Genomic DNA, 16,688 nt, shown 5'->3' with positions numbered 1-16,688 from the left:
CTTAAAGATGAGGCTCAGGAGACGTTAAACATCAGATCAGATCAGAGTCTGTTGAAAACTTATTCAGTGAATCTTTCAGTTACCATCTCGAGATCCGTCAAATTTTTCCAGTTTTGTTAAATGATTTCCATTTGGCGGACAGTGAAGCAATAGAATTCAGTCAGGCAATTTTTTCAATTGATATTTTGTTAAATAGAAAGAAGTATTATATCGCTGAGGGGTTACAACGAATGCAGACCTGAGCATTTCTTTATGAAGTTAAAAGCATTCTGGGGGTAGCACAATATATGTGGGATAGAGGAAGGAGAGGAGGATGAGTGAGTGAATGCAGCACAGTACCTGGCATGAAGTAAGTGCTCAGTCAGTTATAACTCATATTATTATGATTTTATCATCATTATCGTCGTTATTGTGATAGGCATACCCACCTTAGTTTGTAATACTGCTATGACCAATCATCTTCTGATCTCAAATCCCTGGGTTTACTGATGATCTCAATAAGGTAAGTCAGTTCTTTTCACTATTATTATAGACTTGAGTTTTTGTCGATTCAGACAATAGGTTTTGTGATTCAGGGAGAATAAAATTTGTTAAGGAGTGTCTTCTTTTTTGGGTAATAATACCAAAAATGAGCCTGACGTTACAGCAGAAATGATAAAGATGCAAATCTTTGAACAAAAGCATATGGTATTCTTAGTTGAGGGTCAACGTTTGATAGGCACAAGAGTAAAGAAAAGCATTAATGTTTTTGTTCAGGCAAAAGACCTTGGAGTAGTAATATAGTTCTTTGGCTTTAATCTTGTGTCTAAACTGTCGTTTTTTGTAGGCCGTATCAGCACGGTGCAGATATGTTGGCAGCTATTTCCCAGATGTTGAATGAATGCACCAAGCCTGACCAGGCTACTCCAGCAGCCTTGGTGTTACAAGGTCTTCATGCACTCTGCCAGGCTGAGGTGGGCTTTTTTGAGTTGTTTTGTATAATTTGGAAGAAAATAATTTACAAGGCATTGTAGTTACAAGGATGTAGGAGACTTTTGTTCAGAAGAGTGAAATAAGACAGTCTACTTTACAAATTCTTTGTAGAGGGAAGTCTTGAAACATGTAGACATTTTCTAGAGGCTAAAGAAAACCAGATTTTAGATTCTTCCTCGTTGTTATTTATTTTTGTTAATATAGAAGGAGAAGTATGCTTATAGGAGAACTCTTGAGTATATTTGCTTCTCGGTTTTATAATTTGAGAGCCTTAGAAGCAGAAGAGGTAAGGAAATCGGCATGGGCCAGTGGCAGTTCTATAGCCAGCAAAAAACTTTTGTTGGCTTGAAGATTGGCAAAGGATCCTTTCTTTCCTAATGATCAGAGTGGGTAGGATGGACCGATATTAGAACCGAGTCTCTAAATCATCTTCTGAACTTCAGACTGCTCCCAAAACTGTAGCACAGCAGAAGAAATCTTTAATCTTTTGGAGAAATGTAGTAATTACATCAAAGATCATTCATCGACCTAACAAAAGTTTTTTATGTAAAAAAAATTTTTTTATGCAGCCTTGTAAGCTGCTTTATTATTGTTTTTTTTTTTTTTTTTTTTTTTTTTTTTTTTTTTTTTTTTTTTTTTTTTTGCGGTACGCGGGCCTCTCACTGTTGCGGCCTCTCCTGTTGCGGAGCACAGGCTCTGGACGTGCAGGCTCAGCGGCCATGGCTCACGGGCCCAGCCGCTCCGCGGCATGTGGGATCTTCCCGGACCGGGGCATGAACACGTGTCCCCTGGATCGGCAGGCGGACTCTCAACCACTGCGCCACCAGGGAAGCCCTATTATTGTTTTTTAATGGAAATATATTTGATTTATAATATCATATGAGTTTCAGGTGTACAACATATTAATTCAATACTTTTATAGATTATACTCCCTTTAAGTTATTAAAAAATAATGGCTATATTTCCCTGTGCTGTATAATATATCCTTGTTGCTTATTTATTTTATGCATAGTATTTTGTGTCTCTTAATACCATAGCCCTACGTCCCCCCTCCTCCCTTCCTTCTCCCCACTGGTAACCACTACTTTGTTCTCTGTATCTGTGAGTCTGTTTCTGTTTCGTTATATACAGCCATTTGTTTTATCTTCTAGATTCCACATATAAGTGATAACAGAGTATTTATCTTTCTGTATCTGACTTATTTTACTAGGCATGATATTCTCTAGGTTCATACACATTGTTGCAAATTGCAGAATTTCATTCCTTTTTGTGGCTGAGTAATATTCCATTATGTATATTTGGAATACACACACACACACACACACATCTTCTTTATCTATTCATCTGTTAATTTAGAGGAAATTCTTTCAGCTTTTCATCATTTCACCACTGAGTGTGATGTTAGCTGTGGGTTTATAATAACTGGTCTTTATTATGAGCAGATATGTTCCTTTTACATGAACTTTGATGAAATTTTCTATCATGAATGGATATTGAATTTTGTCACATGCTTTTTCTGTGTCTATAGAGATGATCATGTGATTTTTTTTTTTTAAAAATTGGGGTATAGTTGCTTTAAAATGTTGTGTTAGTTTCTGCTGTACAATAAAGTGAATCAACTATATGTATACATATATTCTCTCCCTCTTGGGCCTCCCCCAACCCCATCCTATCCATCTAGGTCACCACGGAGAACCGAGCTGAGCTCCCAGTGCTATACAGCAGGTTCCCACTAGCTGTCTATTTTACACATGGTAGTGTATATATGTCAATCCTAATCTCCCAGTTCATCCCACCATCCATTCCTGTGTCCACATGTCTGATCTCTACCACTGCATCTCTATTCCTGCCCTACAAAATGGTTAATCTGTATCATTTTTCTAGGTTCCACATATATGCATTAATATACGATATTTGTTTTTCTCTTTCTGATTTACATCACTCTGTATGACAGACTCTGGGTCCATCCACATCTCTACAAATGACCCATTTTCATTCCTTTTTATATCTGAGTAATATTCCATTGTATATATGTACCATATCTTCTTTGTCCATTCATCTGTTGATGGACATTTATGTTGCTTCCATGTCCTGGCTATTGTAAATAGGGCTGCAATGAACATTGTGGTACATGACTTTTTTTTTTTTTTTTCTTTTAACATCTTTATTGGAGTATAATTGCTTTACAATGGTATGTTAGTTTCAGCTTCACAACAAAATGAATCAGTTATATATATACATATATTCCCATATCTCTTCCCGCTTGCGTCTCCCTCCCTCCCACCCTCCCTATCCCACCCCTCCAGGCGGTCACAAAGCACTGAGCTGATCTCCCTGTGCTATGCGGCTGCTTCCCACTACCTATCTACCTTACGTTTGGTAGTGTATATATGTCCATGCCTCTTTATCGCTTTGTCACCGTTTACACTTCCCCCTCCCCATAGCCTCAAGTCCATTCTCTAGTAAGTCTGTGTCTTTATTCCTGTTTCACCCCTAGGTTTTTCATGACATTTTTTTTTTTTTAATTCCATATATATGTGTTAGCATACGGTATTTGTCTCTCTCTTTCTGACTTACTTCACTCTGTATGACAGACTCTAGGTCTATCCACCTCATTACAAATAGCTCAATTTCGTCTCTTTTTATGGCTGAGTAATATTCCATTGTATATATGTGCCACATCTTCTTTATCCATTCATCCGATGATGGACACTTAGGTTGTTTCCATCTCTGGGCTATTGTAAATAGAGCTGAAATGAACATTTTGGTACATGACTCTTTTTGAATTATGGTTTTCTCAGGGTATATGCCCAGTAGTGGGATTGCTGGGTCATATGGTAGTTCTATTTTTTGTTTTCTAAGGAACCTCCGTACTGCTCTACATAGTGGCTGTATCAATTTACATTCCCACCAACAGTGCAAGAGGGGTTCCCTTTTGTCCACACCCTCATTGTTTGTAGATTTTTGATGATGGCCATTCTGAACAGTGTGAGGTGATACCTCGTTGTAATTTCAGTTTCCATTTCTCTAATAATTAGTGATATTGAGCATCTTTTCATGTGCCTCTTGGCCATCTGTATGTCTTCTTTGGAGAAATGTCTATTTAGGTCTTTCACCCATTTTTCGATTGGGTTGTTTGTTTTTTTGATGTTGAGGTGCATGAGCTGTTTGTGTATTTTGGAGATTAATCTCTCGTCAGTTGCTTTGTTTGCAAATATTTTCTCCCATTCTGAGGGTTGTCTTTTCATCTCATTTATGGTTTTCTTTGCTGTGCAAAAGCTTTTAAGTTCCATTAGGTCCTGTTTGTTTATTTTTGTTTTTCTTTTCATTACTCTAGGAGGTGGGTCAAAGAAGATCTTGTTGCGATTTATGTCAGAGTGTTTTTCCTATGTTTTCCTCTAAGAGTTTTATAGTGTCTGCTCTTACATTTAGGTCTTTAATCCATTTGATTTTATTTTTGTGTATGGTGTTAGGGAGTGTTCTAATTTTATTGTTTTACATGTAGCTGTCCAGTTTTTCCAGCACCACTTATTGAAAATACTGTCTTTTCTTCATTGTATATTCTTACCTCCTTTGTCACAGATTAGGTGACCACAGGTGCGTGGGTTTATATCTAGGCTTTCTATCCTGCACCATGGATCTATACTTCTGTTTTTGTGCCAGTACCATACTATTTTGATTACTGTAGCTTTGCAGTGTAGTCTGAAGTCAGGGAGCTTGATTCCTCCAGCTCCGTTTTTGTTTCTCAAGATTGCTTTGGCTATTCGGGGTCTTTTGTGTTTCCATACAAATTGTAAAATTTTTTGTTCTAATTCTATGAAAAATGCCATTGGTAATTTGATAGGGATTGCATTGAATCTGCAGATTATTTTTGATAGTACAGTCATTTTCACAATATTGATTCTTCCAATCCAAAAACATGGTATATCTTTCCATCTGTTTGTGTCATCTTTGATTTCTTTCATCAGTGTTTTATATATAAATTTGGATTTTTGTTTTTTGTTTTTTTTGCTTTTTGTTTTTTTTTGCGGTACGTGGGCCTCTCACTGTTGTGGCCTCTCCCGTTGCGGAGCACAGGCTCCGGATGCACAGGCTCAGTGGCCATGGCTCACGGGCTCAGCCGCTCTGCGGCATGTGGGATCTGCCCGGACTGGGGCATTAACCTGTGTCCCCTGCATCGGCAGGCGGACTCCCAACCACTGCGCTACCAGGGAAGCCCTATAAATTTGGATTTTTAAAATTTCTTCTCTGATGGCCGTGGCCAGGACTGCCAAAACTATGTTGAATAATAGTGGCAAGAGTAGACATCCTTGTCTTGTTCCTGATCTTAGAGGAAATTCTTTCATTTTTTCACCATTCAGAATGATGTTTGCTTTGGTTTTGTTGTGTATGGCCTTTATTATGTTCAGGTAGTTTCCCTCTATGCCCGCTTTCTGGAGAGTGTGTATCATAAATGGGTGCTGAATTTTGTCAAAAGCTTTTTCTGAATCTACTGAGATGATCATATGGTTTTTATTCTTTAATTTGTTAATATGGTGATTCACATTGATTGATTTGCATATATTGAAGAATCCTTGCATCCCTGGGATAAATCCCACTCGATCATGGTGTACGATCCTTTAAATGTATTGTTGGATTCTGTTTGCTAGTATTTTGTTGAGGATTTTTGTGTCTATGTTCATCAGTGATATTGTTCTGTAATTTTCTATTTTTGTGATGTCTTTGTCTGGTTTTGGTATCAGAGTGATAGTTGCCTCGTAGAATGAGTTTGGGAGTGTTCTTTCTTCTGCAATTTTTTGGAAGAGTTTGAGAAGAATAGGTGTTAGCTCTTCTCTAAATGTTTGATAGATTCGCCTGTGAAGCCATCTGGTCCTGGACTTTTGTTTGTTGGAAGATTTTTAATCACGATTTCAATTTTATTACTTGTGACTGGTCTGTTTATGGTTTCTGTTTCTTCCTGGTTCAGTCTTGGAAGATTGTATCTTTCCAGGAATTTGCCCATTTCTTCCAGGTTGTCCATTTTATTGGCATATAGTTGCTTGTAGTCGTCTGTTATGATCCTTTGTATTTCCGCGGTGTCAGTTGTAATTTCTCCTTTTTCATGTCTAATTTTATTGATTTGTGTCCTCTCCCGTTTTTTTCTTGACTGGTCTGGTTAATGGTTTATCAATTTTGTTTATCTTCTCAAAGAACCAGCTTTTAGTTTCATTGATTTTTGCTATTGTTTTCTTTGTTTCTATTTCATTTATTTCTGCTTTGATTTTTATGATTTCTTTCCTCCTACCAATTTTGGGTTTTGTTTGTTCTTCTTTGTCTTCTTGGTTTAGGTGTAAGGTTAGATTGTTTATTTTAGATTTTTCTTGTTTCTTGAGGTAGGATTGTATTGCTATAAACTTCTCTCTTAGTACTGCTTTTGTTGCATCCCGTAGGTTTTGGATCGTCATGTTTTCATTGTCCTTTGTTTCTATAGATTTTTTTATTTCCTCTTTGATTTCTTCAGTGATCTCTTGGTTATTTAGTAGTGTATTGTTTAGCCTCAGTGTGTCTGTATTTTTTTACAGTTTTTTTTTCCTGGAATTGATTTTTAATCTCATAGTGTTGGTCGGAAAAGATACTTGAAACGATTTCAATTTTCTTAAATTTACTGAGGCTTGATTTGTGACCCAGGATGTGATCTGTCCTGGAGAATGTTCCGTGTGCACTTAAGTACGAAGTGTATTCCGCCACTTTCCGGTGGAATGTCCTGTAAGTATCAATTAAGTCTATTTGGTCTGTTGTGTCCTTTATAGCTTGTGTTTCCTTATTAATTTTCTGTCTGGATGATCTGTCCATTGGTGGTAGTGGGGTGTTAAAGTCCTCCACTATTATTGTGTTCATGTCAATTTCTCCTTTTATGGCTGTTAGCATTTGCCTTATCTATTGAGGCGGTCCTATGTTGGGTGCATAAATATTTATAATTGTTATATCTTTTTCTTGGATTGATCCCTTGATCATTATATAGTGTCCTTGCTTGTCTCTTGTAACATTCTTTATTTTAAAGTCTTTTTTATCTGATACGAGTATTGCTACTCCAGCTTTCTTTTGATTTCTGTTTGCATGGAATATCTTTTTCCATTCCCTCACTTTCAGTCTGTATGTGTCCCTGGTTCTGAAGTTGGTCTCTTGTAGGCAACATATATACGGGTCTTGTTTTTGTATCCATTCAGCCAGTCTGTGTCTTTTGGTTGGAGCATTTCATCCATTTACATTTAAGGTTATTATCAATATGTATGTTCCTATTACCATTTTCTTAATTGATTTAGGTTTGTTTTTGTGGGTCTTTTTCTTCTTTTGTGTTTCCTGTGTAGAGAAGTTCCTTTAGCAATTGTTGTAAAGCTGGTTTGGTGGTGCTGAATTTTCTTAGCTTTTGCTTGTCTGTAAAGCTTTTGGTTTCTCTGTCGAATCTGAATGAGATCCTTGCCGGGTAGAGTAATCTTGGTTGTAGTTTTTTCCCTTTCATCACTTTAAATATATCTTGCCACTCCCTTTTGGCCTGCAGAGTTTCTGCTGAAAAATCTGCTGATGACCTTATGGGGATTCCTTTGTGTGTTATTTGTTGCTTTTCCCTTGCTGCTTTTAATATTTTTTCTTTCAATTAAATTTTGGTAGTTTGATTATTATGTGTCCTGGTGTGTTTCTTCTTGGGTTTATCTTGTATGAGACTCTCTGTGCTTCCTGGACTTGTGTGGCTTTTCCCTTTCCCATGTTAGGGAAGTTTTCGAATGTAATATCTTCAGATGTTTTCTCAGACTCTTTCTCTTTCTCTTCTTGTTCTGGGACCCCTATAATTCGAATGTTGGTGCATTCAGTGTTGTCCCAGAGGTCTCTGAGGCTGTCCTCATTTCTTTTCATTCTTTTTTCTTTATTCTTCTCTTTGGCAGTTACTCGCACCATATCTTCCAGCTCACTTATTCGTTCTTATGCCTCAGTTTTTCTGTTATCGATTCCTTCTAGTGTATTTTTCATTTCAGTTATTGTGTTGTTCATCACAGTTTACTTGTTCTTTAGTTCTTCTAGGTCCTTGTTAAACATTTTTTGTATTTTCTCAATCCGTGCCTCCATTCTATTTCCAAGATTCTGTATCATCATCTATTATGGTTAGTCTGAATTCTTTTTCAGGTAGGTTCCCTATTTCCTCTTCATTTATTTGGTCTTGTGGGATTTATCTTGCTCCTTTGTCTGTACTATATTTTTTTGTCATCCCATTTTTTTTGATGGGTGCGGCTGTGTTCCTGTCTGGCTGGTTGTTTGCTGTTAGGCTTTCAGCACTGGAGTTTGCAGGCAGTTGGGTGGAGCCAGGTCTTGGTGTCAAGATGAGGACCTCTGAGAGAGCTCACACCGATTAATATTCCCTTGGGCCTGTAGTTCTCCGTCATTCCAGTGGCTCGGACTCGGTGCTCCCACCACTGGAGCTCTGGCCCAACGTCTGGCCTGAGAACCAAGACCCTGCAAGCCGTGTGGTGCAGCAAAAAAAGAAAAAAAGAGATGTAACAAACCAAAAGGAGCAGAACAAAAAGAAAGAATAAAAAATAAAGTTAGAAAAATAAAAATATGTTAGAAAAATAAAAATGAAGCAACAACAACGCAAAACAGAACCTCGGCAGAAAAAAAAAAAGGCTGGTAGAAGCCCTGGGCGGTTGGGGCTTAATGTCAGGACCTGCCTGGCTGGAAGAGGCCTTTGGGAGGCGGGCCTTAGGCTCAGGACTCATGCAGCCAGAGGAAGCCCCAGAGGGTGGAGGTTCAGGCCCAGGATTCCAGCATTCTTGCTGGGGTCTGAGCTGGCAGGGGACATGCTGGCCGTGTTCCCCTCCTATCCCCCGAAGGTCTCTCCTGATCCCCACTGATCCCCTCACTGGGAGTGGGCCCCTCAAGCATGGGAATCCCTCCTATCCCACAGCTGCCCCTCAGGGGCTGGCCCCGTCCCACCTCCACTTTTCCTCCCCACTTTCCCTCCCATGTCCTCAGGACCCGCCCAGCTGGAGGGGCCCTGGAGGGCAGAGGTTCAAGCCTGGGACCCCAGCAGGCTTCCTGGGGCCTGAGCAAGTTGGGGAGATGTTGGCAGCATTCCCCTCTGATCCCCCGATTCCCCAAAGGTCTCTCTCCATCCCTGCTGATCCCATCGCCCTGAGTGGGCCCCTCTGACTGTGGGAACCCCTCTCCTCCCCCAGCCACCCCTCAGGCATGCTGGTCCCATCCCACCTCCACTTTTCCTCCCCCGCCTTCTTCCCTCCCACATCCTACCTGGTTGCACAGGCATTCCTCCCATCCCCTTAGGTGTCTGAGGTCCCCCACCAGCACCTGGTAGATGCCCTAGTTTTGAGGATACGCGAACTCCACATCCTCCTACCCCATCATTTTGACTCTGCCCCCGGTCACATGATTTTTATCCTTCTCTTTGTTAATGTTGTGTTCCACACTGATTTGCGAATATTGAATTATTCTTGCATCCCTGAAATAAATCCCACTTGATCATGGTGTATGATCCTTTTTATGTATCAGTGGATTCAGTTTGCTAATATTTTTTTGAGGATTTTTGTATCTATATTCATCAAAGATATTGGCCTGAAATTTTTTTGGGGGGGATGTCTTTTTCTGGTTTTGGTATTAGTGTAATGGTGGCCTCATAGAATGAATTTGTGAGTGTTCCATCCTCTTCAGTTTTTTGGAATAGTTTGAGAAGGATAGGTATTAACTCTTCTTTATATGTTTGGTAGAATTCCCTTGTGAAGCTGTCCGATGCTGGACTTCGCTGGGAATTTTTTTTTTTTAATTATAAATTCAATTTCACTACTAGTGATCAGTCTGTTCAGATTGTCTGTTTCTTTCTGACTCAGCCTTAGCTTGCATGTTTCTAGAAATTTGTTCATTTCTTCTAGGTCATTCAATTTGTTGACATATAACTATTTGTAGTATTCTCTTATGATTTTTTGTATCTCTGTGGTATCGGTTGTTATTTCTCCTCTTCAATTCTTATTTTGTTTATTTTTTTTCCTCTTTCATTTCTTCTTGATGTGCCTGGCTAAAGTTTATCAGTTTTGCTCATCTTTTCAAAAAACCAGCCCTTGGTTTCATTGATCTTTTTTTTTTGTTTTTAGGTCTCTATTTTATTTATTTCCTCTTTGATCTTTATTATTTCCTTCCTTCTGGTGACTTTGGGCTTTGTTAGTTCTTCTTTTTCTAATTCCTTTAGGTGGTATGTTAGGTTGTTTATTTGAGATTTTTCTTGGTTTTTTGAGGAGGGCCTGTGTCACTATAAACTTCCCTCTTAGAAGTGCTTTTGCTGCATCCCATAGATTTTGGAAAATTGTGTTTCCATATTCAGTTGTCTCAAGGTATTTTCTGATTTCCTCTTTGATTTCTTCATTGACTGTTGGTTTTTAGTAGCATGTTGTTTAGTCTCCAGGTGTTTGTTATTTTCCCAGTTTTCTTTCTGTAATTTCTAGTTTCATACCACTGTGATTGGAAAAAATGCTTGATATAATTTATATCCTCTTGAATTGGTTGTGACTTGTTTTGTGGCCAGCATTTGATCTCTTCTGGAAAATGTTCCATGTGCACTTGAAAAGAATGCGTATTCTGCTGTTTTGGGATGGAATGTCCTGTAGATATCTATTAAACCATCTGGTTTATTGTGTCATTTAAGACTATGGTTGCCTTATTGATTTTCTGTCTATGTGATGTGTCCATTGATGTAAGTGGAATGTGAAAGTTCCCTAGTATTATTGTTTTTTGTCAGTTTCTCCCTTTATGTCTGTTAATATTTGCTTTGTATATTTAGGTCCTACTGTATGAGTGCATATATGTTAACGAGTGTAATATCCTCTTCTTGTATTGATCCCTTTATCATTATATAATGCTCTTCTTTGTCTTTTGTTATAGACTTTGTTTTAAAAGTCTATTTTGTCTGAAATGAGTATTGCTACCCCCACTTTCTTGCCATTTCTGATTACATGAAATATCTTTTTCTATCCCCTTACTTTCACTCTGTGTGTGTCGCTCTGAAGTGAGTCTGTTGTAAGACGTGTATAGACAGGTTTTGATTTTTTTATTCAAACAGCCACTATGTCTTTTGATTGGAGCATTTAGTCCACTGACATTTAAAGTAATTACTGACAGGTATATACTTATTGCCATTTTACTACTTGTTTTCCAGTTGTTTTTGTAGTTCTTCTCTGTTCGTTTCTTCTTCTGTTTGTTTCTTCCCTTATGGTTTGATGATTTTCCTTAGTAGTATGCTTGTGTTTCTTTCTAGGTTTTTGGTATCTATTGTAGGTTTTTGATTTGTGGTTCATGTTGACCTATAACCATATCTACTTATTTTTAACTGGTAGTCATTCAATTTTAAACATATTCTAAAAGATACACCTGTTTTTACTCCCGTCCCCTACATTTTGTGTTTTTGATGTCCTATTTTACATCTTCATTTTTTTAATTGTAGTTATAATTGCTTTTACAATTTTTGTTTGTTTGTTTTTTTATTTTTTTTTTTGCGGTACGTGGGCCTCTCACTGTTGTGGCCTCTCCCGCTGCAGAGCACAGGCTCTGGACGCGCAGGCCCAGCGGCCATGGCTCACGGGCCCAGCCGCTCCGCGGCTTGTGGGATCGGTCCTCCCAGACCGGGGCACGAACCCACGTTCCCCGCATCGGCAGGCAGACTCTCAACCGCTGCGCCACCAGGGAAGCCCCTGCTTTTACAATTTTTTGTCTTTTAATCTTCATGCTAGTTTATTTAAGTGGTTGATCCTCAGTCCTTACTATATATTTGCCTTTCATTGTGGGATTTTTCCTTTCTTATAAATTTTTACTTCTTATTATAGCTTTTTCTTTAACACTTAGAAAAGACCTTTTAACATTTCTTTAGGGTAGCTTTAGTATTGATGAATTTTTTTTAGTTTTTGCTTGTCTGAGAAGTTTGTTTTTATTTCAGCTTTAATTCTGAATGATAATCTTGCTGGGTAGAGTATCCTAGGTTGCAGGTTTTTCCCTTTAAGCACTTTGAATATATCATGCTGCTCCCTCTGGCCTGCAAAGTTTCTGCAGAGTAATCAGCTGATAGCCTTATGGGGGTTCCCTTGTATATGACTCTTTGTTTTTCTCTTGCTGCCTTTTAAAATTCTCTTTTTGCAGACTTCCCTAGCAGTCCAGTGGTTAAGACTCTGAGATTCCACTGCGGGGACATGGGTTTGATCCCTGGTCTGGGAACTAAGATCCCGCTTAACACGTGGCATGGCCAAAAAAAAAATTCTCTTTATTTTCTACTTTTGCCATTTTAGTTATGATATATCTTGGTGTGTGTCTCTTTGGGTTCATGTTGTTTGGATTCCCTCTGTGCTTCCTGTATCTGGATATCTGTTTCCTTGTTCAGGTTTGGGACTTTTTCAGCCATAATTTCATCAAAAACATTTTCAACCCCCTTTCTCTCCCCTGTCCTTCTGAAACCACTATAATGCCAATGTTGGTATGCTTCATGTTTTTCCAGAAATCTCTTAAACTGTTCTCATTTTTTAACATTTATTTTTCTTTTTGCTGTTCTGATTGGGTAATATCCATTATTCTATCTTCCAGATCATTTATGTTCTTCTGTATCACATAGTCTGCTATTCAGTGAGTTCTTCATTTCAGTTACTGTATTCTTCAGTTCTGATTGGTTCTTTTTGTATATTTTCTAGTTCCTTGTTAAAATTCTCACTGTGTTCATCTATTCTTTTCCCTAATTTAGTTAGCATTCTTATTACTAATACTTTGAATTCTTTATCTTGTAAAGTGTTTATTTCTATTTCATTATTTATTTTCCCAGGGGTTTTGTCTTGCTCTTTCAATCAAGACTAGTTCCTCTGTCTTCTTACTTTGCTTAACTTTCCCTGTCTCTGTGAAATTAGATGAAACAGTTACCTATTGCAGTCTTGAAGAGGTGTCCTTATGTGGGGGTGTCTGTCTACAGCCTGTGTGTGCCCAGTGCCTTTGGTGGGAGAGCTGGATTTGATGTGAACAAAAGCCATGCGTTTCCTCAGGGTATGCTGACAGTTATCATCTTGCAGGAAGTAGGGTTGGAGATGGAGGAACCAGGGCCAGAGCCAAGTGTGAGGTGTGGCTTCCCCTCTGCTCATTGGCCATTAGCACCCTATCGGGGGCAGGGTCAGGTCCAAAGTTGATGGAGTAGAAGCCCTGAGGTTCGGGTCCAAGCTGTCTCTGTTCCCTTAAATGTGTTTGTCTCCCACTCCCAACACTGTACCCTTGCCCCAGAGAGGAGGAGTGCTGGAGGAAGAGGGGCCCATGCCAGCATGTGATGGGCTGGCCACAGAGGTCCAGGCTGCCTCTAATGTGCCCCCTGTGCAGGCACCAATAATGACAGCCCCGGCTGTGTCTGAGTCTCTGCTGTCCCTCACAGCCAGTTACTACCCCCAGCCTCTGCCACCCCAGCCCTGTTGAGAAGCTGTGCTGCAGGGTAAGCAGGGCTCCGTTTAGCACTGGGCATGTGTCAGGGTGTGGGTGCAGCAGTCTGGCTTCCGTCAGAGATCAAGACTACCCCTGATACAGTGCCTGTGTAAATGCCAGCAATGGCTGCCCACACTGTGCTCAGATGTTGCCCTAGTTCCAAGTTTCCTCTGCATCTCAGTACTAAGATATGAGCTCTCTCCCTGGTGATGGCAGCCCTTTCTCTAGTGTGGTAGAGTAAGCGGGACTGGAGCATTTGCTTGGCTCAGGCTGAGGCGTATGCTAGGCTAATTGCAGAAAACTGGGCAGCCACTGGAACCATCCTCAATCTGTCCTTGCCACGCTGCCTCAGGAGCAAGCCAGTCCTTGCATGTTCTTCACAGCCCTCCTGTTAGTTCCAACAGCTCTACAGCCAGCCAAGGGGGCTTGTCTTCCCTGTGTCCGACACCAGGACTGGGGCGCCCAATCTATGGCTTGCAGGCAGGGGTCTCCTCCTATGTAATCTCCCTTTTCCTCTGAGTCCCCTCCCAGGGGGCACAGGTCCCTTCTCTTCCCTTCCAGATTCTGTGTGGATCTTTCTTATATCCTTGGTTGTATAGGAATCTTTCTGCCAGTTTCCAGTTAGTTTTCAGTGAGAATTATTTCACGTGTTGATGTATTTTTTATGTGTTCATGGGGGGAGGTGAGTTCCATGTCCTTCTACTCTGCCATCTTGATTGATTCTTTCTAACCAATTTTTTTTGACGCAGTAAACATACCTATACAATTGTTGTTCTTTAGTGAATGAGATTAAGTAGAATTCTCTTAGCTTTTGGTAATTATGGTTGATATGATGATAATGAATATAATATAATCATACAAGCAATGACTCTATTTAGTGTATATATGATCATGTCCTTGTGCTAAGTAAGCACTTTTCATTTCTGTTCCTCAACAACTCTTCCGTATAGGGATTATAACATTTATAGATGAGGAAAATAGACCTCAGAAGGAGGTTAGATAACTGCTCAGTGTCTTGGTTTGAGAATAATGTTCTTTTGGCTAAACATTTATTTAGCAGGCAGTAAACATCATTACTGTTTAGGAAGTGATGTGTACTAAGGATAGTCTTTCAGACTGTGTACCCTGTAGTTGGCAAAGCTCTTAGGGTTTCATGGTAGGGTCCTATTACAGCAGGGAAATAGTTCACATAATCAAGGACTTTTGTTTTTTACTGCTACAGTCAGTCATCTGGAAATGGAAAGTATCACTTTAATAATTATATTACTTTCATAATAAATAATCCTACCATTTGGGAGTATTTCCTTTTTATTATTTTTTTCAAACAGAAATCTACTTGTTTCTGAAATTAAGTTTTTCTTCCTAAGAAATTAAGTTTTTCTTCCTAATTACCACTAAGAAGTGGTCGTTTTGTCTGTGATTCCATTATGTTCTCCACCCATCCTTTGCTATTCTAAGGCTCTGCTATCTATAGATGCTTATTAACTCATAAGAAGTGATTTTTCTCATTTCACTTCTGTAAGATATCATCATTAACTGTAGTTAGTACTGGAGATATAAAAAATTGTTGCCTGATTTGGTAGAAAGCATCTTTGTTTTTAGGCAGACATACCATGTACCTCCTATATACCAGTTATTAGCTGTGTGTCCTCTGACTAATTTACTTAACCTCTTTGAGCCTTATTTCCTCAAATGAGGATAAAATGGGATTACAAACAAAAGAGACCTAGCATAATGTCTACCCATGTAGGGTTCTTTAAATACCAGACTTGTTCCTGAAAAATTGGTTATAGTCAATGCCCTCAAGGAGGGTCTAAGTAGTCTTTTTAATTTCTCCTCTAAAACTCACATAATATATGATGGTGACTTAGTTACTTAGTTTCTTTTTCCAGATGGTATCCTAACCCTTCACTGCTAAAGCTTTGGTACTTTTTTCTATATTTAAAGGAGACCACTTGGGATTGTTGCATATGTAGCCCCAAATCCATTCCCTTGATCCAAACCACTACTCATAAAGATAATTCTGAACCCACTATCAGACTATCTTATAGTCTGAATCCATTCAGGAGGCTATAACAATAACATAATCTGAGTGTCTTATTAACATCAATTATTTATTTCTCACAGTTCTGGAGGCTGGGAAGTCCATGATCAAGGCGCTGGCCCTTTCATTGTCTGGTGAGGGCCTACTTCCTGGTTCATAGCCAACTGTCTTCCTTATAGACAACTGTCTTCTCACTGTAATTTCACATAGCCAGAGGGCCAAGGTAGCTCTCTGTAGTCTGCTTATAATCCCTGGCATGAAGGCTCTACCCTCATGACCTAATCTCCTTCCAAAGACCCTATCTCCTAATACCACCACCTTGGGGATTAGGATTTCAACATATGAATTTAGGGGGGTGGGTACAAACATTCATTCTATAGCAACTACCTTCTTATGTTCCATTGTCCTCTAGAGGAATTGAGGCATCATGTCTAAGTATTTTATTTAATAAAGCCTGTGTCTTAATTGGTACCCCAATACTCCTTTCCTTTGCTTGGTTAAAGGCATTTCTCCTTCTTATTGTGTTTCTCTCTTCCCACCCCCTCTCTCTTTTAATGTTATAAAATCCAAATCCCTTATAATATTTTTATCAAAATTCACTTTTAAGAAACTTAACTGAAATATTGCAAATGAGATAAGAATTTAATACATTGTCCTTCTAACAAATAGATACTAGCCTCTTTAAATCTTTTTTGTAATAAGATGGGCATTCATAAGTCAAAAACGAATACCAGTAATCAGTTAACTTCCTTTTATTACAAAGAATACTTATTTCTTTATCCCTTCTTTTTCATCTCTCTTTCTTGTCTAGGGGATGAACCCACTATTTTATTGTTGCTTACTAGTCGTGAATAAGTGTTATTTACCATGTTTTCATTATAGATATTACAAATGTCTGGAGTTGTGGAATTTGTTGAAACTGACTGCATCACAGTTAATTTTGGTTATAAAAATATTCCTTTTTATGTTTGGTAATAAATAACTTTATGCTCATCTAAATAAGTATAAATAATCTAGTCCCCCTTGATGGACCTTGCTTAAGCCTTTCCAAGCTTTTTGTGTGTGTATTCATTATTTGTGGAGCTGCTGCTGTTGTGTCCTGTGATGTGTGTTTAAGTTGTAAAATATACTCAATTTGGTGGCCCTTGCCAGTCCACATTCAGTAATTTTGGGCTAATCTTTTGGTTTTTTGCCAGCA

At 38.9% G+C, this 16,688-nt stretch overlaps 1 protein-coding gene across 5 annotated transcripts in view; it reads left to right on the top strand.

The window, feature by feature from the left end:
• FOCAD (focadhesin) overlaps positions 1-16,688 on the top strand; it is a 313,712-nt gene that overhangs the window by 146,068 nt on the left and 150,956 nt on the right. For all 5 annotated transcript variants that reach the window (XM_019934890.3, XM_019934889.3, XM_019934891.3 and 2 more), the window contains exon 15: positions 827-953. In XM_019934890.3, the coding sequence (XP_019790449.1) occupies positions 827-953 (127 nt within the window). The remainder of the gene's footprint in view (positions 1-826; positions 954-16,688) is intronic.

This window comes from Tursiops truncatus, chromosome 6, assembly GCF_011762595.2.
Source record: "Tursiops truncatus isolate mTurTru1 chromosome 6, mTurTru1.mat.Y, whole genome shotgun sequence".
In the NCBI taxonomy this organism is placed as follows: Eukaryota; Metazoa; Chordata; class Mammalia; order Artiodactyla; family Delphinidae; genus Tursiops; species Tursiops truncatus.
The sequence above is the reverse complement of the archived record's forward strand: the minus strand, read 5'-3'. Positions and strand labels throughout refer to the sequence as shown.